The sequence below is a fragment of the Apodemus sylvaticus genome, chromosome 2 (assembly GCF_947179515.1).
Source record: "Apodemus sylvaticus chromosome 2, mApoSyl1.1, whole genome shotgun sequence".
Lineage (NCBI taxonomy): Eukaryota > Metazoa > Chordata > Mammalia > Rodentia > Muridae > Apodemus > Apodemus sylvaticus.
The window spans coordinates 160358695-160375635 of NC_067473.1; the positions used below are offsets into that span (position 1 = coordinate 160358695).

The 16941-nt window shown below is 51.1% G+C and overlaps 3 protein-coding genes and 1 non-coding gene across 4 annotated transcripts in view; 3 read left to right on the top strand and 1 right to left on the bottom strand.

The window, feature by feature from the left end:
* Positions 1 to 1726, top strand: part of Lpcat3 (lysophosphatidylcholine acyltransferase 3) — a 41885-nt gene extending 40159 nt beyond the window's left edge. Inside the window, exons 10-13 of the mRNA XM_052174815.1 lie at positions 522 to 669; positions 742 to 900; positions 1007 to 1135; positions 1361 to 1726. Coding sequence (XP_052030775.1) covers positions 522 to 669; positions 742 to 900; positions 1007 to 1123 — 424 coding nt within the window. The 3' untranslated portion in view covers positions 1124 to 1135; positions 1361 to 1726. The remainder of the gene's footprint in view (positions 1 to 521; positions 670 to 741; positions 901 to 1006; positions 1136 to 1360) is intronic.
* A 205-nt stretch (positions 1727 to 1931) lies between these two features.
* On the bottom strand, positions 1932 to 9967 carry Emg1 (EMG1 N1-specific pseudouridine methyltransferase). The gene is made up of 6 exons (XM_052174818.1): positions 9719 to 9967; positions 3314 to 3415; positions 3096 to 3237; positions 2734 to 2792; positions 2514 to 2663; positions 1932 to 2203 (listed from the first exon to the last, which is right to left on the bottom strand). The coding sequence occupies exons 1-6, from the start codon at positions 9884 to 9886 to the stop codon at positions 2090 to 2092; spliced, it is 735 nt and encodes a 244-aa protein (XP_052030778.1). The 5' UTR covers positions 9887 to 9967; the 3' UTR covers positions 1932 to 2089.
* A 148-nt stretch (positions 9968 to 10115) lies between these two features.
* Positions 10116 to 15008, top strand: Phb2 (prohibitin 2). The gene is made up of 8 exons (XM_052174817.1): positions 10116 to 10393; positions 10548 to 10632; positions 10919 to 10998; positions 11805 to 11989; positions 12592 to 12721; positions 13182 to 13285; positions 13690 to 13767; positions 14038 to 15008. Exons 1-8 carry the CDS (start codon positions 10267 to 10269, stop codon positions 14116 to 14118), a joined length of 870 nt encoding a protein of 289 aa, XP_052030777.1. The 5' UTR covers positions 10116 to 10266; the 3' UTR covers positions 14119 to 15008.
* LOC127679621 (small nucleolar RNA U89) lies at positions 13353 to 13612 on the top strand. Its single transcript, XR_007976882.1, has one exon. It is a non-coding gene; the product is annotated as a small nucleolar RNA U89 (small nucleolar RNA).
* Positions 15009 to 16941: the final 1933 nt, after the last annotated feature.

Genomic DNA, 16941 nt, shown 5'->3' on the forward strand with positions numbered 1-16941 from the left:
GTCGCGGCCTGGGCCCAGGCTCCTCCCACACTACAGAGGGCAGGGGTATTGTCACTTCTGTTCACGTATCCTATTTAACTAACCTTTTGCTCTCACCAAACCCCCTCACCCCCCAAAAAACCCTCCGTAGAAGTACCTCACTCTGTAGAAGTACCTCATTCTGTGGAGAACTTCATTCTGCCCTCCCTCGTGGCTGCTCAGTGCCCCGTGACTGGGTATGAGCAGCCTGAGAACCTGTCCCTGACCACAGCACCGCTGGTGCCGGACCCTCAGTACTCACTCAGCTAGACCTGCTGAAGCAAGCGGCTGGTCCTCGTGGGCCCGTCGAAGCCCACAGTCTGTGTTGTGTCTGAACCATGACAGCTTTCCTCCATCTCTAGTCAGCTGTCCTATTAGCACTGCCTCCTGTACCCTCAGTGGCCACAAGAGGGAGCCAGTCAGCACCCCACCCCTCAGGGCAGAGACCCAGGCGCAGAGTCCTGATGAATCTGAGATTCATCCTCACCCACCCTCTTCTCTAGTTACATCTTCAAACGCCTCAAGTTTCTTGGAAGTAAAGAGCTCTCACAAGGTCTCTCCTTGCTGTTCCTGGCCCTCTGGCATGGCCTACACTCAGGATACCTGATTTGCTTCCAGATGGAATTCCTCATTGTTATTGTGGAAAAGCAGGTAGGACTCAAAGGTGGGAGGAAACCGGAGAGGGAGGAAGGCAGGACTGTGACCTCTCTCCTTCCACCCCAGGCCACCAACCTAATTCGGGACAGCCCGACCCTGAGCAGCCTGGCCTCCATCACCGCCCTGCAGCCCTTCTACTACCTGGTGCAGCAGACCATCCACTGGCTCTTCATGGGCTACTCTATGACTGCCTTCTGCCTCTTCACATGGGACAAATGGCTTAAGGTAGTGAAGACCTGCTCGCAGGCGGGCGGGGTGGGGGCGGGGTCACTAAAGCCTCAGGTAGCAAGCACACGTGTGTATTATCTCGGCGGTCTCTGTCTCTCCGCAGGTGTACAGATCCGTCTACTTCCTTGGACACGTCTTTTTCCTGAGCCTACTGTTCATATTGCCTTATGTCCACAAAGCAATGGTGCCAAGAAAAGAAAAATTAAAAAAGAGGGAATGATCTGTCTCCCTGGTAAGTAAGGTCTACTGGCTATAGTATAGACATGCTAGAACAAAGACTAGAGAGTAAACTGTTTCCAGGCTGTAGGCTAGAACCACAGACCTGAAATACCACTGGACATTGAGGTGGACTCCAGGGTAGCTTGCCCCTGAGGGAGTGCCCTGTGGCTTCTGCCTTCCTTGTTAGAAGGGCCCGGTGCCACTTCGGGCAGCCTCTGACACACACCTTGCCTTGCAGGTGGCCGAGAGCTGGACTGGTGCAGAAACTACTTGTCTCCCTCCTCACAGCACTCCTCACCCCGAGCAGAGCCGCCGCCGGGAGCTGGAAGTCACAGCTTCCAGCTGTGCTCTGCGACAGCCAAAGGGGAAGCTCTTGTGGGAGCAGCGGAGGGCTGCACCCCTCTGCACTCCCCATGCACGTTGCCTTATCTCCCTCTAGCCAGGAATCTGTTGTTTCTCTTCTGCCAATCTACTTCGATTGTATACGTGCCGATACCGCCGCCCCCCCATGGGGGGAGGGAAGGGTACAAGGCCCTGCCTGCTCCACTTTTTTCTATCTTGGAACTGTACCAGATAAAATCACCTCTGTTTGTTCAGTTTTTCACTGCTAGCATCTCAGACTGCTTTCTTTCGTACGTACTCTCCATGCTTGCTAAAGCTGAGGTCATCAGGGTCTCTCTCTCCTTGAGAGCCACAGAAATCTAGGAAATCAGGGACTCCTACCGTCAAAGTCTGGAAGAGCAGAATCTTAAGGGGAACGTTTACATTACCGTGCACTGCTGAGTTTAAGAACCCTCAAAACAATCAGGTCTGAAAAATCAATAAACTTTATAGGAAAAACAAAAAACAAATATACAGTGTTGGCCCCCACTCTGCCATCATGGTACAGAAGATTATCTTCCAGCAGACCTTAGGAGCCAAAAGACAAACCGCCAGAGTCCCGCTTGAGAACCAGGCGCTGCCGTTCTCAAATGACACCCCATACTTCTTCAAAAGCTGTGGTGACTTTAGCACAGGTGAGTGCAGCAGAGAGCGGATAGTTACTGATGGACACCATCTTTTCTGTGTACTCCACACTGACCTGAGGAGAGACAGATCTGGTCAGGCAACTCTTACCCTGTAGCAGGCTCAGGGTAGAAGAGCATGGGGGAGCTAATGCCAACAGCAGTGTCAATCACATAAAACTTGTACAAGAGCAAGTTGGCCATCTTAGCTGTGTGTGGAAGGCAGGCGAGCCCTGAGAGGGAAGGCGGGGCACAAATGCAGCTACGGCCTGTCTCACCCATACTTCCCCATCTGTAAGCGGGGAATCTCAAACTGCCGACTGCTCGTGGGACCCTGCACTGAGCTTCGGCTGCATGGAGAACCTGAGTATGGCACCCAGACTGTACCTTGCCATGGGCAAAGGCCCCCACCACGAAAACAACTGGGTCACTACTGGGCACCATCTCTCGAACGTCACTGACGTTGTCAACGGAAAAGGAAGTGCCAATTTTCATACAGCCAACTGGGAAGTGGTCGGACACTGGATTCTTGATTACCTAAAGACAAAACGAAGAGTCAGCCCCAGAACTGGCTCCCAGGACCTACCAACAGGTTTCTGCAGCTTACCTTCAAAAGCTTCTGAGGGCCGTCAGCTGCTCGGACACTCAGTTTGTGTAAAAGCTGAACTAGGGGAGAAAGAGAGTTCAGAAGTGGGAAGAGACTACATTCTTCTGCCCACTGATCTAAGCCTAACACCCCCGGGGAAACTGGGCTGTGGATCCTTGATATCACACAACAGTACACCACTAATGCCGCTGACACGCTCGGACAGCTTTACCCCTCACAGAAACTTCAGAGAGCAGAGGAGCTGAATGTCCGTGGACATGGAGAAATACCAGGTCTCTGTCCTGGCAGTCACCCCCACCACTGAAGGAATGGGCGTGTGACTTCTCCCGTTTCCTCTTTACTTAAGTCCTAAGGCTTCTCACCCATGAGGCCACAAAATCGGTCAAAGGTTCGAGGAATCCGAGTCTGGGGGTTCACTTCGATCAGCACGTTCTTCTGTGTGTGGATATAAACCTGGAGCAGGCCGGCTCGGTTCAGGGGGCTGTCCATAAGCATCAGCAAGCTCTGGGGGGAGGAAAGGCACGGTGAGGCCTGAGAACCAGCATGTGTTTGCTCAGTCATTAGCTCTGCCCCCAGTTACCTGGTGGGTGATGTCTGGTCTGACTTCCCCTGGGTCCCGGCCATTCTTCAACAGCATGGACTTGTGCCTGTCACAGTTGAGTAGCTCGTAAGTTTTCCCCACCTGCAGAACAGACCAGGATGAGGAAAGTCTATCGCCTAGTCCTCTCTAGACCTGAGCCAGGAGGACTGAGTAGAGCTATTCAGCTCTCAGAGGACTGCGGATGTCCACATTTACACGCAGGATAACTATCTCACACAGTAAAGGGGGAGCACAAGTCACACATTTAGCTTTTATGGCCTATGGCTATCAGGCAAGGTCACCAAAGATCTAGAATCAGAGTTCATGAACCAGACTAGTCTCAAAAGCATTGTGTATACCCTGAGGAGCATGCCAGCTTAGGACACAGCAAGACCCTGCTGCCTCAATCAAAACCTGACGTCAGCAAACCTTTGAGAAAAGCGGGTGGTCCGACTTCAATGGCCAGCACTACGAAGTGAACACATAGAAGAGATAAAGGGGAGCACCGGAGGGCAAGGATTACACTGGACACTGCCTTGTAACCCAAGAATCCGCACAAGCGAAGAGCCAAAGATCTAGAGTTAGAAAATGTGACACCATAACCAGCAAGTGGGGTCTGCTCGGGCCTGCACGCTGAAATATCTGTCATTTGCAACCTCAAAACTCAAGGGACATTAGAAAGGTCAGTAAGACCAGGTCTCAACCTGACTAGAGCAGATAAAGGTACTTGCCACCAACCATAAATATCTGAGTTCAGTTCTCATTGGTGAAAGGAGGGAAACAGCGAGCTGTTCTTTGACCTTCATACATGCCCAAGTATGTACAAATACATAGCACACCAAAGACCCGGTAACGAGGCCTCTGATAGGGTCAGCAGGTATGGGCACGGCCTGACCTGGCATCAATCCCAGAAGGCACATGGTAGGAGAAAGCCCACCCTACCACCTCAGGCTGTCAGAGAATGAGCATATACATATGCTGGAAGGGTTTTGTAAACTTAAAACACACTGTTATACCAACACAGGTTGGGTATTTCTGTTTTTAAGATTTATGTCTGTGAGTACACTTTGCTGGGAATTGAAGTCAGGACCTTTAGAAGAGCAGTCAGTGCTCTTAACCACAAAGCCATCTCTCCAGCCCACAAACACAGGTTTTAAAAGTCTGTGTATCACTAGAACTTTTTATGTCTAGAGGCAAAGTGACAATATACATTTCAAAATATTTGGGGGATATAATTTTTGGGATTAACAAATAGTTCAATGTCAGAGGCCAGAAAAATGTCAGTGGTTAAGAAGAGGACCTGGGAGCCGGGCGGTGGCGCACGCCTGTAATCCCAGCACTCTGGGAGGCAGAGGCAGGCGTATTTCTGAGTTCGAGGCCAGCCTGGTCTACAGAGTGAGTTCCAGGATAGCCAGGGCTATAAGAGAAACCCTGTCTCGAAAAAAACAAATCCAAAAAAAAAAAGAAGACCTGGATTTGATTTCCCACTATCCATATCAGGTGGCCTATACCTCCATCTACAGGGGAACCTGAAAACTCTAGCCTCCAAGAGCATCCAAACACATGTAGTACACACATACACATGTACACACACGCACGTGCGTGCGCATGCATAATCACAAATATTGTCTGAATTCACTTAATCTTACGTGCATGTGTGCCTGCACATATGTGTGTGCACTCTGTGTAGTGCCAGTGGAGGCTGGAAGAGGACACTAGATCCCCTGGAACTAGAGTTACAGTTGTGAGCCACCGTGTGGGTCCTGGGAATTGAACCTGTCCTCTGGAAGAGCAGCCAGTGCTCTTAACTACTAAGCTATCATTTCTGCAGCCCTACATAAAGCTTTTTTTTTTTAAAGTCAGAGTAGGAGCTGAAGACAGCTCAGTGATTAAGAGCACCACACACTCGTTCTTCTTGCAGAGGTCCGGATGTAGTTCCCAGCACCCACATGGTGGTTCACAACCACCCGGACCTCGGCTCCAGACAACTTGCCTGCTCAGATACCAGCACACATGTGCTACACATAAATTCATGCAGGCAGCACACACATGCACAGAATGCTAAGAAGACTGTCAGAGTAAAGCATGCGGTCAAAAACAAAGTCCTTCGGACGCCCTCAACTGTAAAAGAAAATGAACTTTGGAATGATCCAATTTTAACCCATTAGGATAAAAGTGGAGGTTTTGTGCTTTTAAGATTTACTCAACTTTACACGGATAAGTATTGAGCCTGTACATACGCATGTGCATCATGTGCATGGCGGTGCCTGCAGCCGTCAAAGGCAGGCCCTGATCCTGTGGAACTGGATTGACATGGCTGGCAGCCAGCGTGTGCAAAGAACCACAGTAAAAACATCAAAGTGCTGCACTTACAGCAGCGGAGATAGTGGTTTGTGAAACCTAAGTTTGTGCACTGATCTGAAACCACAAACTGGAATGGCCAGAACAAAACCATTGCCGGCAGTTCTCAACAGTTCTTAGAAGTTACTAAAGAGACAGGAGAAAGTTCGAAATCTCATACTCTGTTCTCACAGAAACAGTTAACAAACTAAGAACAGTCTACAAACTCAGAACAGAAATGGTTTGTTAATAGATGAACAGGAAACATACAGGTGGGATCACTCCATTGTCGCGGCTGGCAAGCCGGCCATCAAGCTCTGCAGACTCGCCTGTCTCCCCAATCTGCAATTACAAATTGAGCTGGGCCCCTCCCTTCTTTCCTTCCTCAAGCTCAGAGATCTACCTCCTCACTGTCTCGGAGCTGGGACTAAAAGCACGCCTAGCACGGCCTGGGCTGTCTACATAGGGGCTGGGCTAGAACAAGGTCCCCATGTTTGTGGCGTGCGTGGCAAGCACTGCACTAAGCCATCTTCTCAGTCCGTGAGGTAGCAGTGCCTGGGCTAACCTCTAATAACTGAAGCAGTGCCTGGCTGTGGTGGCATGCCTTTAATTTGAGCAGAGGCAGGTGGACCTCTGTGAGTTCGAATCCAGCCTGGTCTGCAAAACAAGTTCCAGAACAGATAGGGCTGTTGTTACTCAGAGAAACCCTGTCTGGAGAGGAAAAAACAAAGGACGCGGCATCACAAGTCAGATGAGGGGCTCACACTGGACTCCCAGTATTTAGGAGGCCACCAAATGCCAGGCCAGGGTGAGGCCCCGTCTCAGAGAGTGAAGCAGCCCAGCAACAGATGCTCGCTAATGAGCAGCACATCCTCGCCTGTGTCCGCCTTAGCCTTTCACCTGTGCCCACTTTAAGGCAACGTCCCCCGTGTGTGCCCAGCAAACACCATCCAACCAACTTTCCAAAGATCCCTTAAGTTTCCACTTGAGAAGATGGCAGATATAGATGCATATGTATCTACACATATATGTATATTACACATACACACACACACACACACACACACACACACACACACGCATTTTTTTTTTTAAATCTTATGGGTATAGGTGTCTTGCCTACAAATATATTTGTGCATCACACCGGTGCAGAGCCTGTGGAGGCCACGGGGTCATCAGATCCCCTGGAACTGGACTGACAGACAACTGGGAGCCACACTGTGGGTGCTGGGAACCAAACTAGGTCCTCTGCAAGAGCAAGTGCTCCTAACTGATGTCTCTCCAGCCTTGGGCTAGGAATTTTAACAAAACCTCTCAGTAAGTAAGCTGGACTATGTGATGCTAACTTATTTCAAGTAGCAGACATATCCTAAACACACACAGCGCCTCCTTGACCCCTTCCGTCAGTACAGCTAAGTGACCTGATTGGCCTATCAGAAAACTGGCCTACAAAGGAATCTAGTGTATCTACTTTCTGAACCATGGACTTTGGGAAGACGGTTTCCACATCTGGAAATTACCATTCCTAGTCTATTTGATAATGTCAAAATTAACACTCAAAGTGTTGATAGGCAGCTAGGTATAGTGGTGCATGCCTTTAATCCCAGCACTCAGGAGGCGGAGACAGGCAGATACCAAAGGGTTCCAGGACAGCCGAAGTTACATAGTGAGACCCTGTTGACAATAATAAATGACAACAAAGGCTGGACAGAAAAGCAGTTAAGTGCTCAGCAGTTAACGCACTGGCTGCTCTTCCAGAGGACTCGGGTTCAAATCTCAGCCCCAACATGGCAGCTCACAACTGTCTGTAACTCCAGTTCCAGGAGTTCTGGCATCCTACAACGATATACATGCAGGAAAAACATAAATGTACATGAAAAGGGGGCTGGTGAGATGGCTCAGCAGTTAAGAGCACTGACTGCTCTTCCGAAGGTCAGGAGTTCAAATCCCAGCAACCACATGGTGGCTTACAACCATCTTAATGAGATCTGATGCCCTCTTCGGGTGTATCTGAAGACAGCTACAGTGTACTTACATATGATAATAAATAAATCTTTAAAAAAAAATGCACATGAAAAAAGTTAAACCAATAAATAAAATTTTTAAAAAATTAAACCTTTAAACAATAATGATGATGATGATTGATTATGGACAATCACTAAGGGAAGAATAGATAAGAGCCTGTAGTTAGGATGGAAATAACAACTAACTACAGAAAAATTTAAATCTGATTAATTGATCACTTAATAAAAAAATTAAAGGAGAAAGCACAGAAGAGATGGTTCAGCAGTTAAGTGCACTGATTGCTCTTCCAGAGATCCTGAGTTCAATTCCCAGCAACTACATGGTGGCTCACAACCATGTGTAATGGGATCCGATGCCCTCTTCTGGTGTGTCTGAAGACAGCTACAGTGTACTCAGAAAAAATAAATATGTCTAGAAAAAAAGTAGAAGAAAAAAAAGAAAACCAGTTTTCTATTTAGTGTACATGAAGAATAGATGGGACAGACTCTCACCTCGGGTTATTAGGAAACACACTACTTTTAAAGGACTGGCAATACAGATCCTGTGTGGTTTAGTTAAAAGGAATACAACCACTTTACAAAGGGAGAGCAAACTTGTTTTCTCATAGTCACTAGGAGGGAGGGGCTAAGGACCTAATAAATCCAGGTCAGGCCTGGCATGGTGAAATTCATCTATAAATATCCTAATACTTAGGAAGCTGAAGGTGGCTGGGCGGTGGTGGCACACGCCTTTGATCCCAGCACTCGGGAGGCTGTTGATTTCTCAGTTCAAGGCCAGCCTGGTCTACAGAGTGAGTTCCAGGGCAGCCAGAGCTACACAGAGAACCCCCGTCTTGAAAACACACACACACACACACACACACAGAAGGAAGCTGAAGGTGGAAAGTTCCAAGCCAACCTGAACTGCATTCCAAGACAGACTAAAAACCACCATCCAGCATATGTGTGTGTGTGTGTGTGTGTGTGTGTGTGTGTGAGAGAGAAAGAGAGACAGACAGACAGACAGAGAGACAGAAACAGAGGTCGGCAGGGGTTGGGAGGGAACTTCTGGGCCTACACACTGAACAAGTTTAGCTCTGAAAGATAAGACGTAAGAAAGGATGCGGGCAGGTGAGATGGCCCAACCGTTAAGAACAGACTGATCTCCCAAAAGTCCTGAGTTCAAATCCCAGCAACCACATGGTGGCTCACAACCATCTGTAATGAGATTTGACCCCCTCTTCTAGTGTGTCTACAGACAGCTACAGTGTACTTATATATAATAATAAATGAATCTAGAAAGGAAGGGAGGAAGGGGCTGGAGAGATGGCACAGGGGTTATGACAAAGCCTTCTTGTATAAAGAAGCCTTCTTGTATAAAGCCAAGTTAGGTTCTTAGCACCTACATAAGGTGGCTCACGGCCACATGCAGACTTGCATGCATAAATAAAGGTAAAATAAATATTTAAGGGGGGTAAAAAAACAAAGACAAAGGCTTTTTAAATAATCTGATCCAGACATACTTCAAAAAAGGTAAATATAGAACAAGCTAACCAGCCGGGTGATGGTGGCACACGCCTTTAATCCCAGCACTTGGGAGGCAGAGGCAGGTGGATTTCTGAGTTCGAGGCCAGCCTGGTCTACAGTGTGAGTTCCAGAACAGCCAGGGCTACACAGAGAAACCCTGTCTCGAAAAAAACTAAGGGGGAAAAAAAAAAAGAACAAGCTGACCTTTTAACAAAATAAAACATCAAGTCCTTAATAATAAAAGTCCGGGGAAGTCACTGGCCTTTGGAACTGTGAGAAACCTCAACAGACAATGCTTCCCTCATTTTGCATTTTATATCACAGAAGTAAATCAACTAAAAGCAAGGTGAGGACTAAAATGCGAGTCAAGAGCAAAAGAAAACACTGCCAACCCAGGATGTCAACGTCCTGCAAAACTAGGTCATCCTTCAAAAGCAAATTTCACGGCTCAGTTTTTCCATTCATTCTGTGCCCCTGGTCCCCACAGAATCTGATCCATCGATTCGCTCCCTCCACTCTCGCTGTTCAAATCTACCTTGACTGTCTCCAGACTGGCCCCTTCCAACACCACAATGAGCCGACGGCCTCCGCACTTGCTTCCTGCCCCAAGCCGGGGCCTCTTAGGCGGCGCGGTGTCCCAGTCCTGTTCCTGTACTGAAAATCGCCGCTCACGAGGTTGGAATCCACCACTGGTCGCAGCCATCTTGTAGGCAGACCGGAAGTTGCGCTGACGTCCTTAAGTTAGAACTTCACGTCCGTCCTCCCTGCAAACTTCCTCCTAGCGGCCATTTTGAAAGCGGGCGCTGGAAAATGGCGATGCCTGTACGGAAGCCTCTCTAGGAGGGCACACCTCCAAAAGAGGCGGGACTTCCGGATGCGCCATTCCTGTGCGCGGGGTTCGGATCCGCCTAGGCACAGGGGGGGCGGGTTCTGACGGAAGCGCACTTCCGGTGCCCTTTCTCCCGCGAGCTCTAAGGCCGCCAATCCTCGTGTGCGAGGCGAGGTCTGTAAACTGGAGTGGGGTAGGAGCTGGCGGGCACCCCCTCCTGACCGCTGGTGCCGCCGCCTTCAGGAGGATCAGACATGGCCCAGAACTTGAAGGACTTAGCGGGACGCCTGCCCGCCGGGCCTCGGGGCATGGGCACGGCGCTGAAGCTGCTGCTGGGGGCCGGGGCGGTGGCCTACGGCGTCCGCGAGTCCGTGTTCACCGGTGAGCAGCCTGACGCTGGCCGGACCGCGCGGGCCCCACACCCACTGTCCTGCCTCCCCCGCGTGTCCGCGTGTCCGCGCCTCCCCGCTCGCTCAGTCCCGTCCCGCCTACGCTGACCAGCAGCTTGTCCTGACTCCCACCCCTCTCTCCACAGTGGAAGGTGGTCATAGAGCCATCTTCTTTAATCGTATTGGTGGCGTGCAACAGGACACCATCCTGGCCGAAGGCCTTCACTTCAGGTAATGGCGGGCAGAGCGGACAGGCCCTGACCCTTCACCCTTGACGGCCGTAGCAGACTTAACAGAATTGGGTACTGCTTTTTCCCTTCCTCATTCCTGCGCGTTAGGACAGCGGTCGCTCCGAAGCTCCAGCAATGGATGAAGGGCTGTTCTCGGCGGGGAAAAGAGTCCTTGTCTGTGGTCATGGGGAGGAACAGGCCCAAGGACGAGTGGTGAGGGGAGGAAGCTAGTCAAAATCAATGAAACTGCAGTTTCCCAACTCCTGTCTCTGACCTCTCCTCTCCAGAATCCCCTGGTTCCAGTACCCCATCATCTATGACATTCGAGCCAGACCTCGAAAAATCTCCTCCCCCACAGGCTCCAAAGGTAAATGCGGGCAACTGGGAGTTGCATGGCACGTGGGGAAAGGAAGATGTGTAAAGGGAGTCTGGCGAGGCTGCCAGAAATGGTAGCGTTTCTTAAGTTTTGGTTTCTACATATACAAGAGCACTGACACAGCTCAAAAACTGCATTCCAGCACTCGGTGTGTGTGCATGTTTTAACGTTACCTTCTGCCTGGTGTAAACAGATTAAGAGTCGCCTTTTCTTCCATGCTGCCTAGATCTAGGCCTGTTTTTAAGGTCTTTTTTCTGTTGACGTGTTGACTACATCCACAGTACACCTTGCTCTGGAGAAGTGCCCCCTCTTCACTAGCTGTTCCTTGTAGACCATACTTAGAAACCCTGCCTTTGAGATTCCCCAAGCCTCTGCCTCATGCCCATGTACACACCGAGTTAAATAACCCACAGAAACGAGCTTCTTTGTGCTGTTTGTGGTGTATGTGGTTTTATTCGTTTGCTAAGCCACAGGCCTTGGAAATAAACAATAATGCTGGTTCTCGAGTCTCCAGTGGTTAGGGGGAAACCCAAGGTCATGCTGCTCGGTGGAATGCACTTTGGAGGAGTAGCAAGCAAATAAATAAATATCTATACTAGTGCGAGGTCCATAGACAAGGGTTAACAGTAAACAAGGCTCTGCCTTGCCCGTGATGTCCACATGCTCCCCGTTGACATAGGATTATCTTCCCAGAGAATTTCTTGGCTGTAGAGTAACACTAGGTATGGTGGGAAGCACTCAAAGGAGAAAATGCTTAGAAAGGGGGGATTTGGCCACTGCTGACCTCTCTCCGTCAGACCTGCAGATGGTGAACATCTCCCTGCGGGTGCTGTCTCGACCCAATGCCCAGGAGCTCCCCAGCATGTACCAGCGCCTCGGGCTGGACTACGAAGAGCGAGTACTGCCGTCCATTGTCAACGAGGTGCTCAAGAGTGTGGTGGCCAAGTTCAATGCCTCGCAGCTGATCACCCAGCGCGCTCAGGTCTGGCCCTACCACTGTCTGCATGGCGGTCGGGGTTCCTGGGTACTAAAGAAAGCATGGGGTGGGATGGATCTGCAGTCCAGTTGATGGGTGCTTGGCCAGCACGCACAAACCCTGGCTTTATTCCCAAGCATTGTTTAAGCCAAGTGTGGCACATGCCTGTAATCCTAGCACTCAAGAGGTAGAAGCAAGGGGATCAAAGGTTTAAGGTTGTCTTGGCTGCGTGGCCTGTTGGGCTGTGGGAAACAGAGAAAAGTTGTAGCACCCGACGCCAGTCAACCCTAAGAAGGACGAACAGTAGAGGACAGCAGCAGTGTAGTCTTACATCTCTAGAGAAGGAGATGACAGGAAGCTAAGGACGTGCACAAATTGAAAAGAGATAAGGTCTCAGTGTAGTGCGGGGCGGCCTGGTGCTGCCTCGGCTCTCACATGAAGTGGAACCAAGTGTTTTTTACTGAGGGAGGGAGGGAGGATTTAAGTGGTGGGTTGCTGCCCATACTCAGGAGCTCTGGTGTTCAGATGGGTGCCGCAGTGCCGCCTTCCTTCCAGTTCTCTGATCTGCTCAAACCAAACCTCCCTTCCCCTCCCGACCCTTCCCCCAGGTGTCCCTGTTGATCCGAAGAGAGCTGACAGAACGTGCCAAGGACTTCAGCCTCATCCTGGATGATGTAGCGATCACAGAGCTAAGCTTCAGCAGGGAGTACACAGCTGCTGTGGAAGCCAAGCAAGTGGGTAAGTCCGCAGAGGCGGGCACTGGTCAGTGGGTAAGTCCGCGGAGGCGGGCACTGGTCAGTGGGTAAGTCTGGGGAAGAGAGCATTGGTCAGTGGGTAAGTCCGCAGAGGCGGGCGCTGGTCAGTGGGTAAGTCCGCAGAGGCGGGCACTGGTCAGTGGGTAAGTCTGCGGAAGAGAGCATTGGTCAGTGGGTAAGTCCGCAGAGGCGGGCACTGGTAAGTCTGGGGAAGAGAGCATTGGTCAGTGGGTAAGTGTACGGAGGTGGGCATTGGTCAGTGGGTAAGTCCGCAGAGGCGGGCGCTGGTCAGTGGGTAAGTCCACAGAGGCGGGCGCTGGTCAGTAGGTAAGTCCACAGAAGAGGGCACTGGTCAGTGGGCTTGTGGAGATGGGCAGAGGGGACTGTATGCACTTGGGCTCCTTACACCTCACAGCCATAACATCAGTTCACTTATGCCACAGCCCAGCAGGAAGCCCAGCGGGCCCAGTTTTTGGTGGAGAAAGCAAAGCAGGAACAGCGACAGAAGATTGTGCAGGCTGAGGGGGAGGCGGAGGCTGCCAAGATGATATCCTTGTATTGCACAGAGTCCGGCCTCACCCTGGGACAGCCTATTTCCCATGTTCCACCACGGGCGGGTTGATGAGACTAAGGCGAATGCGACTTGGCTGCTGACTCTTTGTTTGGGAGATGGGAGGGAAAAGATAGCGGGTGAGATCTGAAATCTTGGTGGGGGTGCCTAAGGCCTCACTCCCTGCTGTAAGGCCAGATCGAGAGCACTTCTGGCCTTGCCTTCGTGTCAGCTGCCACCACAGTACTGGCAGCATCCTGTAGGGAGGCCCACAGTGGGTAGCAAAGTGTGAGTAGCCACGTGAGCGCAACCTTGAATCTGACAGCCCAGAGGACTAGGGCAGAGGGAGAGTCCCACAGATGTAACCTGGCCCAGAAGAACCCTTAACCCTGTCTGCTCACCTTGGAGAAGCCCTAAGCAAGAATCCTGGCTATATCAAGCTCCGAAAGATCCGGGCCGCCCAGAACATCTCTAAGACGGTGAGTGGAAGGCTTCGCCACCCAAGGGCTGGCGGTTGAGGTTGAACGTATTCAGCTACAGTCACACAATGGCACTAGAACTGGCTTGAGTCTCTACTTCCCTTCCTCCTCCACAGTGCCCCGCAGTGCTCCCCAGGTTTTGTGTTTGGCTGTGACCCCAAGGCTTCTCACTTGGATCCTTGTACTAGAGCAGGAACCTGTCCTGCTACTGTCTTTCACTGAATCACAGGCTTGAAGCCTTTGCTAACACATCTATTCCATGTTCTGTAGATTGCCACGTCACAGAACCGAATCTATCTCACAGCTGACAACCTTGTGTTGAATCTACAAGATGAAAGTTTTACTCGGTAAGAGATCCCACTGGACAGAGAGCAAAGCACCTATGTCTGCTCCCCTGGAATCTGGAATCTGTGCAGTCACCAGAGCCATTGACAGTTTTTCTGAACACCAGTCAGAAAAGTGGGTGTCTGTCTGGTTAGCAGGTCCTGTCTTGCATCTTCTAGGACTGACTTTATAAAGCAAAGCAGGATGTCTTATGGGAAAGGCACTTTATTTATAAATATTTAAATGAGAAGTGACGGCTGGTAGAGGTCTCACGTGAGAACCTGACTGTAGACCGCAGAGATAGTGGTGAAGAGCCGTCCTCACTGGGGAGCAAAGGGGTCTAGAGCAGCTGGGCCTGCAGCTAACTATCATATATTTCTCTTCTTACATATCTCCTGCTCACTTCATGACATGCTGGCTACAGAGGAAGGTAAGTGACTGCCTCCTTGCTATGGGGTCCTGGGGGCCATCCGCTTCCTGGACCTGCCCTTGCACCTCCCCTATCTTCCCATAGTCATTTAGGAAGAAGGGATGACTTGGGGTGTTCTGCACCTCACACTTAAGTCGCCAATATTAGGCATGTTTCCTCTGTTCTGCAGTGACAGCCTCATTAAGGGTAAGAAATGAGCACAGAACGCCACCGCTGGAGAAGTTGGAAGAGCCAGCTCAGGGGTCAGGCGCACCCCACCCTGACCCAAGCATCATGTGACGGATTCTTCTGTATCTGCCCTCTTGGATTAAGGAAGACTGAAGACCATCCCTCTCAGAGGGTGTTCCTCCTTCCTGGGTTGGCTGGGAAGCGGGGATGGGACAGTGTGATTCTCGGTGATTTCCTACAATGTTGTCCTTCCCTAGAATGGGGGGAGATAACCACCATGCCAGGAATTCTCAATAAAATTTTTATTACTTAAACTAAAGCCAAAAATGTTGCGTGTGAGTGTGTAGGTAGGTAGTACAAAGACAGTTGGTCACACAGGCACCCTGGGTCTCTGCCAGCAGAGGGCACAAGCAGTCTGGCCTGTGGCATTCTGACTGTTGCCAGGTCCTCAAAACAGGAGCTGAGCTGGAAGCAGCCGATCTCAGGCCCGGCTACACCCTTCACCCCACCCTCAAGCTCTACCTGTGAACCCGCAGACCTAATAACATCTCTTTAGAAGCTGGAGCAGCTGTGGCTTTGCTGAGCCAAACTAAAGCTGCGATGACCCCAGGGAAGCTGCTTCCTTGGAAACCAGCCTCTGGGTAGCTCCGGAGATGGCGTGTGTTCCTCCGAGGGTCTCGGTGTTCCAAAGCCCCAGTGCGCGGTTACTTAGTCACCAGGTATGATGAGCCATTTGTGCTGAGGGTAACTCCCTATGGAGGTGGCAGTGGCCCTGCCACCTCCACAGTCCTGGAGCCCAACTGAACAAGAGCCTATTTTCCACAGATTACCTTTCTTCTGAAGACCCTGAGCCTCAAGCACTGAGGAAATGAAGCCATTGCTCACTCATATGTACTTCCCTAGAACCTATTGCCATGTTTTTTCCCCTTCTGGGTAGACAAAGTTGGAACCATAAAACAATGCAATAGGGAGGAGGTGAACCTAGCTGGGCCAGAGGGTGCAGCAGGGCTTCAGCTCCTTGCGTTCTTAGAGGAAGTAGGAAGTAGGTCTCTCCTGAGGGCTGGGAAGCCTGAGAGAGACCGGCCCATGACGGAATCATATCCCGCCTTCCCCACTGACGTTCCCAGGGTGCAAAGACTGCAAACGCCTGGGGACCAGATGTGTTTCCAAATCTTGCTGCTGTGCTGAAGGCAGCCATTTTGTCTCCCATTGTTCCCTTTTGCCAAGTGATTCACACACATAGACACACACCCCACCCAGAAGGTTAAAGGTCAGAGGCTGTTGGTCTGGAGGCCTCGATGGTCTTCAAGGCTCAAGGTCACTGCTGAGGGAACTGACCCGGGGGCCATCTTTACCAGACAGTGTTAGGAGCTTCGTACTTCAACCATCCAACACTGCACTGGAAGATGGACCCAGAGCCAGCCAACATCGAGCGCTAGCGGGGAGCCACTGCTAGCTGGCTGGCTGAGGCCTCTTGAGTACGTAGACAATCCCGAGGCCAAGGTCTGTTTCTAGTAGGTTCTGGATCTACCAGATGACACATCACCCTGGACTGGAGGAGGGGCTGGGGCCATTGTGTTCTTCCAGTGGGCAACCAGCCAACCCGAGAGCCACTTCTGCAACACCCTTAACTCGGAAGAAGGGGCTTTCAGGGTATGTGTGGGAGGAATAGGTTCGCTGCCAGCTAAAGGGCCTAAAGCAATGGGCGCGCAATGGACGTCGATGACACAGGGACAGGGGCCTCCATCATTACCCGGCAGTATTAGAGACTCCCAACCAGCACCCAAACACTGCTGGGTAAGACGAAGGCCCCTACCCAACCAGTCCTTCGTCAAGATCAGCCCTGGCTAAGCCCAAGCCCTGAGGAGAAGCCGCAGATCTCCTGCTCCCATCCCCCACCTCCGCGTCATTTGGAACACTTCCGGGAGAGCCTCGCTGCTCCCCACCAGGCGTACCCCGAGTGGCCCATCACCGAGGCCAAAACCAGCTTCGGCAGCAGCCCCCAGCCTCTACTGTCCGCCTGCGAGCCAGCCCCTGCCATCCCACGGCCCGTCCCTACCAATTTCCTGCGTCCTACCGTTCCTAGCGCAGCCCCAGGGCCCCCTTAATCGGTGGCCTTTACCTGGAACCAGACCCGCCTGATCCCTAGAGTGGTGCAGAAGAAAGAAAAGGGGCATCAAGGCCCCAGATCCAGCCGCCTGGAGCCAGCTTGGTCTCCACTCTTCCTCTTCCTTCTTCACCTGCCGGGCAGC